General features: G+C 59.8%; 1 protein-coding gene across 1 annotated transcript; it reads left to right on the forward strand.

The window, feature by feature from the left end:
* The first annotated feature begins 598 nt into the window (after nt 1–598).
* On the forward strand, nt 599–10168 carry THRA (thyroid hormone receptor alpha). The gene is made up of 8 exons (XM_004707131.2): nt 599–962; nt 3194–3261; nt 3852–3952; nt 5482–5629; nt 6244–6449; nt 7828–7974; nt 9052–9310; nt 9565–10168. Exons 1-8 carry the CDS (start codon nt 910–912, stop codon nt 9813–9815), a joined length of 1233 nt encoding a protein of 410 aa, XP_004707188.1. The 5' UTR covers nt 599–909; the 3' UTR covers nt 9816–10168.
* Nucleotides 10169–11387: the final 1219 nt, after the last annotated feature.

Below are 11387 nucleotides of genomic sequence, written 5' to 3' on the forward strand. Positions count from 1 at the left end.
GGAAGGTCTGGTTCTCAGAACCCCGAAACCCTGGAAGTCTTTTGGGGGCCAAGGCTGAAGAGTCGGAACTTGACCACCCACGGCAGGGGTAGTCAGCCCACAGCTGCCATCGGCGTCTCTCTCCTTAACATACTCCAGTGGGCTGTCCTCCCGCTCGCCCACCCCTCCCTGGCACTCCACATGCCCAGGCTGAAAGGGCTCCTTCCTGGCCCCCTCCTGTCCCTATAACACAGATAGGTTTTAGGGAAGCTTGGCTAGAGGACTGGTACTAATAGCTAGCGTTCATTGACACTTATGAAGGGCCTGGCACTTGGTTGCCTGTGAAGATTGAGCTGTGTTACACTGTACACACATTACCTCATTTTCCCCTCCATCCCTCCCCATCTCTGGAGTTAAGCATATAGGTCTAAGATCTTGCCTGCTCCGTTGCTGATCTAAGAGCTAATTCGGGTCCTGCTCAACGGGTGCACGCCAGGCTGTCTGGGCCTGCCCACCTTTGCCCTTCAGCAGCTTGTTCCAGACCCCAACAGTCAAATTGCTGCCACAAGAGTCCTCTACCCCATGCCTTCTGACCCCTCCCTCTCTCTTCTCTCTGCAGGGACTCCAGGACAGGACAAGACTGCGGACCTATCACCCACCCCCCAGCCCCAGTCTAGGACACCCCACCCTCCCCATAGATCCAACTTGCCCCCAGCTCTCCCTGCCCCTCCCTGGCCCCTCCCACTGCCCGCCCCCCCTTGGGGCGCAGGGCATGGTGTGAAGGCCAAGTGCTTAGGTGGGCACCATGGGTGCTGTGCCCTAGGGCCCGGGTGGTGGGGGTGGGTGGCCTGTGGGTGTGCCGGGGGGGCCCCGTGTGCCCACCCCAGTCTCTTGGCGTGCTGGAGTGCATCCTGGATGGGATTGAAGTGAATGGAACAGAAGCCAAGCAAGCTGGAGTGTGGGTCGGACCCAGAGGAGAACAGGTAACGGGCCCAGGAGGCGGGCATGGTCATCTGGTGGGGCCTAGGGCTTTCCTGAGGACGCTGGGCTTGGGCCTGTGAAGCACCTGTGGGGGGCGGCCTTGCCGCAATGAGGTCATGTTCAGACATGGCAGGAAAGTAGGCACCTGGGTTGAGCGATGCCCATATCATATGCCCGGTGCCATGGGAGCAGCTATTCAGGCCTGGGGACAGGGCTCCACCGCAGTGTCCCCTCCACCACTGCTCCCTCACCTGAGCTTCTGCAACCCACCTTCCTTCAGCCCCCTGCCAGCCCACCCACCCTCTGACCACAAGTGTGCTGCTCCTAGGCCCCGGTGCGGCTGGCATCGCAGGGCCCACCCCCCAGGAGCCATTGGTCACAGCTCACCAGCATGTTTGGAACCGATTGGGAGCACCACAAACTCTTCCTTGTTCACGGGCAAGGGCAGGCACTGTGGCGCAGCTCCTCCCAGGAAGAGAGCACATGCCAGTCACGGAGGTGGTGCCCACACGTGGGGCAGGCATGGGCCCTGCACACCTCACTGGGGACGGGTCGCCTCTGCGCCCCATTGTCCTCCAGGAGCTCGGAGGGTCTCGGCCTCTCCCATCGACACCAAGTGGCACAGCGCTCTGTCCCAGTTGGCACCGTGCCCCAGAGAGCTGGGTACAGCCTGTGCCTATGGCCAGAGAAGGGGGTGGGGGAGGGGTGCTCGGGGAGCAGTGTGGCTGTTGCCTAGGAGACCAGCTCTGAGCCAGGAGGGCTGGAGGCTCGGCCAGGCAAAGCCCTGGGGCCCAAGACTGGGTCCCTAGGGGGGTAAAGGAAGTGGGTGGGACTTGAAATTAGCAGGGGCCCAAAAGGTACCCTCTCCCCCAAAACCCCACCCTCCCCGGGCCAGACTGCACAGGAAGATCTAGCCATGGCTCTGACTCCAGTCTCTCACCTCCCCAGCCAGGGGAAAGGCGGGAAGGCCCGTTCCGGGTCCCCACAGGCCTGCAGCCCCTCCTCCCCGCTCACCCCCGCCCGCACGGCTCGGCACCCCCTTGTGGCTGTCGCTGGGACTGCACCCAGATATAATCTTGCCGCCAGCTCAACGGACACCGAGGTGGGGCCGCAGTTCCCCTGCACACCCGCAGCCACCCAGTGTCTGGAGAGGGGCCTGACCCCCAGCCCCCAGCCTTGTGGGAAGCAGCCTGCGAACCCCAGGGCGTAGGGAGCACATGCGCTCTGTGGCTGTGACCCTGGCCAAGGTCACTGTGTCAGTGTGTTGGGAGCTGCGTCGGGCTCCAGGAGGTGGGGCCCTACGCGATGCCACATGCCACGGTGGGTGTGGGAGGTTATACAATGCTGCTTCAGCCGTGTACAAGGGTTATGTAACCGTGTGTGCAGGGTGAGGTAACATGTATGTGCCCTCCGTGGAGGAAGGCTGCTAACTAAGCCTTTGAGCTCAGTGGGACCGCCCTTTGCTGCTCTTAAATGGTGACCATGGTCAGGAGGATTCTGGGAGGCTGTCCTGGCCTCCTGGTCTTGAGTCTCAGTGCTGGGAGCTGACACGAAGTAGCTTCAGTCACTGGGCGGATTTAGCACCGGTTCATTCATGGCCTGGACACCAGGCCGTCTGTCTGTTCACCCTGGGGGCCTAGGGGAGGGTGGTTTCAGGGGTTGTCCAGAGGATTGTGTAGGACGTAGGACTCATTTGAGAATGCCCTAAACATGGTCTAGATATGCTGATCCTGGCACCTATTTTAGCACACATGGATTTATCCTGGTAGAAGGCTGCATGGTGACTTACACTTGTTAATGTGCTTATATGCATGTGTATATGCATATATATGCTATAAGCTTGTCCAGAGGATATTCACCGTGTGTGTGTGTGTGTGTGTGTGTGTGTGTGTGTGTCTCTGAAGGTTGACATGTGGATATCCTGAAGATTATAGATAGTATGGTGCTTAGGGGTCCCGGTGTGTGAGTGTGTGCACACACGCACATGCACACACATACTCATGCTGGGGCCCTAGAACATGCTTGTGCCCCAGCCTAGGCCCTTATCTTGGTCCCCTGCAGCTTCCAGATAGCAGGACCCTTCTCAGCATTGTCAGCTGACCTGGAGGTGGGAGGTGGAGGGAGGATGCTGGCAGAGGGAGTTGGGTCTCGGGGTTGTATGAGCTTCTCCGTGGGTGACAAAAGAGTTGCCCAAGGACTGCTCAATGATTCCACTCACTGTGTCCCCATCCAGTGCCAGGTCCCCCGATGGAAAGCGAAAAAGAAAGAATGGCCAATGTCCCCTGAAAACCAGCATGTCAGGTGAGCCAGGCTGGGCCCCTTTGGGGGTCACCCCCCCCAGCTCCTGTGGGGCACCTCGTAGAAGGCTGGGGAGACATATTCCAGGGGCAGACGGGCTGACGTGGGGCATGAACCTGCTTTCCAGGGTGGGATTAGGTCAAGAAGAGCTTTTCCCTTCTCCCATAACCCCTTGCTGAAGCCCCCAGCAGACTTGGGGACCCGACTGAAGAACCATGGGCTACATTCTTTTGAGAGGAGTCCCCGCTACTTGCTTCCCCCTGCCCTGCCTGCTCCCGGGGAAGCCAGACAGCAAGAGAGGAGCCCAGATTGGACAGGCAGACACACCGAGAGGCTCCGTATTCCTCTAAAACCAAGAACCAGCATCATCGCCAGCCTCTGAAGGCCAACAGTGGCATTGGCCTCCAGCAGACAGGGACTAGATCAGATGACGGACAGCTGATGCGGCTCCAGGATTCTAATTGCAGACCAAGAGCCCCTCCAGGGAGGCTGGGTGAGGGCAGGGCCAGAAAGGAAAGGTTGGGCAATGGGAAGGTCTAGGATCCTTCCTGCTGGTGCCCCAAGCCATGCCTGCCTGCCTGCCTCCCTCCCAGGGTATATCCCTAGCTACCTGGACAAAGACGAGCAGTGTGTCGTGTGCGGGGACAAGGCAACCGGTTATCACTACCGCTGCATCACTTGTGAAGGCTGCAAGGTATGGACCAGCGGGCTCCCTCGCCCCCACTTCCACCTGAGCCCCCAGTCCCTTTGAGGCCCTCAACACCTGGCCCAACAGACCAGCCCAGTAAAGGCAGAACCACAGCCTGCCTCTCCTCCCGCTCACGCATCCATCCTGCTGTGAGTGCACCCTCCTGCCTAATCCCTGCTGTGCCGCTCCCAGGTGAAGTGCTTGGCCTCTCTGAGCCTCAGCTTGTTGAATTGCCATCACCATCCTCCCTGCCACAGAGAGGCATGCGGGGTGGAATAGGATCGTTCACATGCATAGCTCGGCGAGAGATGCCCGCCCCCAGCCAGTCTGCCTGAGCCGGTATCCAGTCCGAGGGTGCAGCATCTGCCCAGGCTTCATCCCAACCTACACCAGACCCTCTAGTGGTGTGGCCTAGATTGGGCTCCCCAGTGCTTCTGATATACCCCAAAGAGTGAGCTGAGCCAAAGGAGATGAGGCTGGCAGGTTCTTCCCAGGCAGAAAGGACAGTCAGATTTGGGCAGGTAGAATCGGATTTGGCGGGACTTTTCCAGGGCCCCCCCCCACCCCACCTTCCTAAAAATGTGAGCCTTTGCAGGAACCAGTGGGTTAGTGGCAGCGTTCCTGGAAGGAAGGGGCGGTGCGCAGGGAGCAGGAGGATCCTCCCACTCAGGGACATCTGACTGCCCAGGGAGCGTCTTGGAGCCTCTGAGGGGCCCTGCACTCTGCAGTTTGGGTCCTGGCCGTAGGTGATTTCATCTCTGTCCTGTAGCGGAGGCCCAGCTCTGCCTCTGCTGCCTGCCGGGGTCGGGTCAAGCCAGGCGATTTTTGGCAAGTTGCTTCATTTCTCGAAGCTTCCGTTTCTGAGCCTGTCATGAGGAGAGGGGGCAGTAACAGTTCCCTCCTTGTTGGGTGGCAAATCTTGGGGCCGAGCAAGCAGGCAATGGAGTATTAGCTCTTGGCCTTCCTCCGCCTCAGCTGATTCCTGGGCTTCTCCCTTCAAGCAAGGACTAACCCTCTCACACGGTTGGAGAAGAGAAATGTGTCTTTTAAAGTGACGAGGGTTCAGGGCCAACATCTTTTCATAACTTCTTTTGGGCTCCCTACTTCATGAGTGCCCTCTGCAGGGAAACTGGCCACAGACGGGGTGGGAGGAATGGGCGCAGGCCCGGTTGTCTTTAGGGCCGTTTTAGCCAGCTGGGAAGTCAGGTCGCCGCTGGGTTTCCTGAGAACCCATGCCTTCAGACCTCGAGGCACCTTGTAGGCCGCCCAGGTCTGGATCTCCCCACTGCAGTCTCCATTCACTCTTACCTGTGCCGCCACCATCAGCCACAGGCTTAGGGCCGAGGGCTGAGGACACCCTTCCTGAGATGCTTCGGCCTGCCAGAGCCCAGGGATCCTGGTCTTGCCAGCTCTGGACGTTGCCACCTTGCCCCCTGTCCTCCCCAGCCTCCCTCCCCCCGCCAGGAACCTGCATGGCTGATTCAGGAAAGGGCCACCAGGATCCTAACCCACGGTCTCCCCCACCCCGCCCCCAGGGCTTCTTTCGCCGCACAATTCAGAAGAACCTCCACCCCACCTACTCCTGCAAATATGACAGCTGCTGTGTCATCGACAAGATCACCCGCAACCAGTGCCAGCTGTGCCGCTTCCGGAAGTGCATCGCTGTGGGCATGGCTATGGACTGTAAGGGACTGGGCGGGGAGGGGCCCGGTGGCTGGGAGCGAGGTGGGCCCAGGGATGGCAGCCAGCGCCCCCCACCCCACCCAATGCAGGCCAGGCTGATGGTAGAGTGTCCAGAGATCCCCACCCTGGGGGACCAGGAAAGAGAGAGCTCCTCTGGGAGCCCCAGTACCCACCTGCACCCAGGGTGCCTTGGAGAGTTCGATATTGGATGGCAAGAACTCTTGAGCACAGTCTCCCTGACTCTTGCGAAGGGCGCCCGCTGCAGAACTTATGGGCAGGGAGCAGGGCTGGCTAGTAACCCCCTAGCTGTCATCCATCTGTTTCATCTTCTGGGCACTGTATGGCTCCTCCTCTTGCCATTCCCTGTTTGACCCCGAGCGTAGCCACAAAAGGTTCTCTCTTCTGAACCGGCCCGAATCAGAAGTCAAGCTGTGGCCCAGTGATGGGTGATGATCCAGCTTGTACCCCTCAACGGCTAGGTGCCTTGGGGAAGTCACTGAACCTCACTGGCCTCCCCACCTCATGGGGTCGCTTTGGAGAGGGTGGTGCACAGCAGGACAGCGGGGTCCTGGGTGGGGAGTGCCACGCAGAGGGCATCCTGTCTCCATTGACAGTGGTTCTAGATGACTCAAAGCGGGTGGCCAAGCGCAAGCTGATCGAGCAGAACCGGGAGAGGCGGCGGAAGGAGGAGATGATCCGCTCACTGCAGCAGCGGCCAGAGCCCACTCCCGAGGAGTGGGACCTGATCCACGTCGCCACGGAGGCCCATCGCAGCACTAACGCGCAGGGCAGCCACTGGAAGCAGAGGCGGAAATTCCTGGTGAGGAGAGGAGTGTGGAGGGAGGGCCGGTTGGTTTAGACCTGCAGAGGGAGGGCAGGAGGAGGGCCCCGTCTCTGGAAGCCAGTGCACACCCACAGAGCAGGGGTCCTGTAACAGACACAAGCAGGTCTCCACAGTAAGGAGAATATCCGCTTGGTCTTACACGAAGAAGACTTTCTGCAAGAGGCAGGATTCAGGAACCCTGGTAGCCTGGTGGTTCCACACTGGGCTGCGAGCCATAAGGTCGGCAGTTGGGAACCACCAGCAGAAAGGGAACGTGGTCTACTCCAGCAGAGCGTTACAGTCTCAGACACCCGCCAGGCAGGTCTCCCGTGAACCGTAAACCCACAGCAGTGAGTTTGGCTTTTCAGTTTGGTGTATAGGTGGCTGCTCTCTGGGTCCCGCCTCCCCCATCTGATAGGGAGTTCCGAGAGGACAGAGCCTTCCCGTCCTCCAGTGAGCAGGGACAGCCTTCCCCTGTTCCAGCCCACAGAGGCTGGACAGAAGAGGTGCGGACAAGGTCATGCAGAGGGCTGCCGCGTCCCCCACTGGGTGCCAGATGCTGTGTGAACACAACACGCCGCCACCGAGTCGATTCCGACCCCTGGCAACCCCACAGGACAGAGTAGAACTGCCCCCATGGGCTTCCGAGGCCGTCCCTCCTTAGGAGCAGACAGTCTCCGCTTTCTCCTGCAGAGCAGCTGCTGAATCCACGACGCCACGGGGCTCCTGACACTGGGTCAGACCCTGGCCAAAGCAGGCGCCAAGGGTGTGGTTAGCTTGGGAGAAGTTGGTTTAGACTTGCCGAGGGAGGGCAGGAGGAGGGACCCGGTCTCTGGGAGCCAGTGCACACCCACAGAGCAGGAGCTCTGATACCAAAGGGCGTAAGAGGCAAGAATCTGGTCGCTTGGGTTCTCAGCCTGGTTCTGCCACTGACCGGGTAAGGGACCTGGGGCTTACTGTCGTCCTGTGCATTCCATGTCCTCATCTGTGACACCATGACCATCGTCTCTTCTTTCTAGGCGAGGATTGAGTGAGATCCTACATGTAAAACATAGCTCACCTGCGGCCGAGCCACGTGCTACCTATGCAGTAGAGATGGCCGCTGTGTTATCATGGTTTATTATAATCATGGCTCCTGCGACTGTTATCCGCATTGTTAGTATTAGCTGCCCTGGAGCTGCCCTGGTCTTGTCCTTGTCCCGAAGGCCGGCGGCGGAGGAGGAAAAACCTCAGGGCTGAGATTCCACAGTGCCCACAGCCCGGCAGCCTTTCTTCCCCTGTCTGCCTTGGAGCGCCCCCTGGTGGGCAGGGAGGCTCAGTGGGAGGCTGGACGGGGGTCTGCAGCCCCAGCTGACCCCCCTCTCTCTCCCTCTAGCCGGATGACATTGGCCAGTCCCCCATCGTCTCAATGCCGGACGGAGACAAGGTGGACCTAGAGGCCTTCAGCGAGTTTACCAAGATCATCACCCCGGCCATCACCCGTGTGGTGGACTTTGCCAAAAAACTACCCATGTTCTCTGAGGTGAGTGGCAGAGGGGAGAAGACACACGGAGCGAGAGCAGGGGGCTGCCCCCTCGGCCAGGCCGGCCCAGCAGATGCTCACCTGAGGCTCTTGAGGCAGGAAGAACTCCCTGGAGGTTCACACACCCACCCACCCACCCAAACACAGACACCCCCTGGGCCAGCTGATCCCTACACCAACCTCACTGCCATCCGGTCCCTTCCGACAACTCAGTAACCCCTTAGGACAGCGTAGAACTGCCCTGGCAGGTTTCAAAGACTCACTCTACAGGAATAAAAGGCCTTGTGGTTTTGAACTGTTAGCAGATCAACGCATAACCACGACACCACCCAGGGCTCCTTGGCACATCGCTCAGAGCTAAAACCAAATCCAAACTCACTGCCATCGATCGTGGACTTACAGCCACCCTAGAGGACAGACAGGGTAGAACTGGCCCTGTGAGTTCCCGACACCGTAACTCTTTATGGGAGCAGAAAGCCTCTTCTTTCTCCCTGGGAGCCACGCGTGGTTTCAAACTGCTGACCTTTGGGTTAGCGGCCAGCATGTGACCACAATGCCACCAGGGCTCCTTATCACATCTCGAAGCAGCCTTAAACAGCTCCTTGTTTTAAAGAGCACTAACTTGGGAACAGGCTCCCAGGATGGTGCAAATGGTTATGCGCTTGACATCCAGCCTACAGGTGGGTGGTTCAAATCCATCAGGAGACACCTTGGAAGACAGGCCTGGCGAGCCGCTTCCAAAAGGCCACACGCACCCTTGCAGCCCCTTGGACATGTAGGGTCTCCAGGATTCAGAATGGACCCAACAGCCGTAGCAGCAGCTCTCCTGTCTGTGTGACTGTGGCCATGCTCCCTAACACCCCAGACTGCGCCCCACCTGCACCCTGGGCATGATGATGGGCTCAGAACTGGCTCGAGGGCACCCCTCAGAGGTCACAGTGGATCTGCGCCCCTGCGGGTTAGATGTTCAGAGTGCGTGTTAATGGCTGGCGCCGGTGGTGGCCCGGCTGGCCCCCAGGGGAGCCCCGGGACCTGGGCGGGGGCACTGAGCACTCCTGTGGCCCTGCCGCTCTGCAGCTGCCTTGCGAAGACCAGATCATCCTCCTGAAGGGGTGCTGCATGGAGATCATGTCCCTGCGGGCGGCTGTCCGCTACGACCCTGAGAGCGACACTCTGACGCTGAGCGGGGAGATGGCTGTCAAGCGCGAGCAGCTCAAGAACGGCGGCCTGGGTGTGGTCTCTGATGCCATCTTTGAACTGGGCAAGTCCCTCTCTGCCTTTAACCTGGATGACACAGAAGTGGCTCTGCTGCAGGCTGTGCTGCTAATGTCTACAGGTACCTGCCTCGCCCACCCCCACCCTGCCACTGGGAGAGCTCTGGGACCTGTAGCCTGGGTGCCCCCTGGGCCCACCCACCCTCATATCTTTCCCTCCCTGCCCGCTCTGCTCTACTCCCTGGCATCTTTGCTCCTGTCTCTCCTCTACCTCTCCCCAGGCCTCATTCCCCCCTCCCGTGTCTCAGCCCCTGGTCGCCCGGGTCCCTGGCCACTCGCCCTCCCTCATGCCCTTCCCCTCACCCTCCCCCCGCAGACCGCTCTGGCCTGCTGTGTGTGGACAAGATCGAGAAGAGTCAGGAAGCCTACCTGCTGGCGTTCGAGCACTACGTCAACCACCGCAAACACAACATTCCGCACTTCTGGCCCAAGCTGCTGATGAAGGTGACTGACCTCCGCATGATCGGGGCCTGCCACGCCAGCCGCTTCCTCCACATGAAAGTCGAGTGCCCCACCGAACTCTTCCCCCCACTCTTCCTGGAGGTCTTTGAGGATCAGGAAGTCTAAAGCCTCAGGCGGCCAGAGGGTGTGCGGAGCTGGTGGGGAGGAGCCTGGAGAGAAGGGGCCGAGCAGGGGGCTGAGGGAGACCCCCCCACACCTCTTCTCTCCTTCCTCTCGTGTCCTCGGATAGATTCAGCTCCCCCATACACCCCCACACTGCCCGGGTCCCTCCGCAGACCCTCTAGCCCTGGGACAGGGCAAACAAATGAACTTGCTATCAAAAGGACAGTGTGGGCACAGGGGCGGGCAGGGGGCCATGGCCCACAGTTCTTAGGACCCCGTCCTCTTAGGAGTTAGGGAAAGAGAGGAAGCACTAGGTGGGGACAAGCCATCTTGACCTTAGGGGAAGGAGTGACACACGGGGGTGGGGGGGGTGGGGGATGATTGGGGCAATATCCTCAACTCACCCCCTACACACATGCAAGAGAGAGCCCCCCCCCCGGTTTTTTGGCCTGTGGTCCCCCTCCAGGCTGTGGGCTTCTCTACCACCCTGGGTGCCTGGGTACAAAGAAAGCCTTGGCGTGGCTCCTCCCCTGGAGGTTAAATTTTATATAGTTATTCTAACTGCACTTTGGAAACCAGGCAAGGGGGAAAGAAGATAAATGAAGAAAAACTAGACAGAAAAAGACAAAAAAAAGAGAGAGAGAGAGCGCTAGAGAAAGAGAGAGCGATGATATTAAGTTATTAACCAAGGCTGGCCAGAGGGGTGGACCACCCCTCTTCTACCCCCATGCACTTTGAGAGTTGCCCGCCCTCCCCCAGATCAGAGGGAAACACCTCCCCTAAAATCCCCAACGGCAGGGCTACTGATCAGCTGTGAGTTACCACAACAGGGTCCTGGTCACCCTTGCCCCGCCCCTCCTCTGTGCCCCTTTGGCACTGTCCCCCCAGCCCAGTACCCCCTGTGCTCTCTGCCACTTGTGCCCGCTGAGTTCCATCTACCTCTCATGCTGGATGCCAGCTGGCCCCTCTCCAGCCTGCCCTGCCACCCGCACAGCTCCCCTTTCAAGTGCCCAGCTCCGGGGGCCCTCTCCCCCTGCCCCTGGCCACCTTGGCACCCACACAGGAAAACGGTGGTTCCAGTGCCCCACCCCCCTCACACCCTGCAGTATTAGCTATAATCCAGATGCTGCTGCATCTGGGCGGGGGGGTGGTGGAGAAGGAGGTGTGCGTGAGTGTATCCCAGAGCCCCCGCCCCTTTAGGACCCTGTTTGCCATCGTCTCCTGAGCTCTCTCTAACACCTCTTCCCTGCTCCCACCGAATGCACTAATCAGACCCTGGGCGGGCGGGCAGGCAGGCAGACAGGCCCTGGGCTCGAGTTGGGGGTGCTTAGATAAATGGCACTTAGGTGGGGCCCCTGAGGAGGGGAGGTTACTGCTCCTCATTTCTTTGAAGCTCTTTGGGCCAGCCGCCCCTCTCCCCCAGGGGCCTCGCCCCTCCCCCCTTCTTTCTCTAATTCAGGGACTTTGGCTTGAGCCCCCTCCCACCTCCTGGTGAGGAGCTGCTCTCTTGGTCTGCACTTGGGTGAGGTGAGCTGCCTTCCTCCTCCCTTTGGCTACTGGCCGACTCCTCAGGGG

This window comes from Echinops telfairi, unplaced genomic scaffold (assembly GCF_000313985.2).
Source record: "Echinops telfairi isolate 266 unplaced genomic scaffold, ASM31398v2 ScPeMD7_7458;HRSCAF=8496, whole genome shotgun sequence".
Taxonomy (NCBI): Eukaryota; Metazoa; Chordata; class Mammalia; order Afrosoricida; family Tenrecidae; genus Echinops; species Echinops telfairi.

Bases quoted from the DNA above. Each gene is read 5' to 3' on its own strand.
- THRA (XM_004707131.2), top strand. From the start codon at position 910: ATGGAACAGAAGCCAAGCAAGCTGGAGTGTGGGTCGGACCCAGAGGAG. The intron at 5,630-6,243 runs GTAAGGGACTGG...CTCCATTGACAG, and splicing joins TGTGGGCATGGCTATGGACT to TGGTTCTAGATGACTCAAAG. The intron at 7,975-9,051 runs GTGAGTGGCAGA...GCCGCTCTGCAG, and splicing joins AACTACCCATGTTCTCTGAG to CTGCCTTGCGAAGACCAGAT.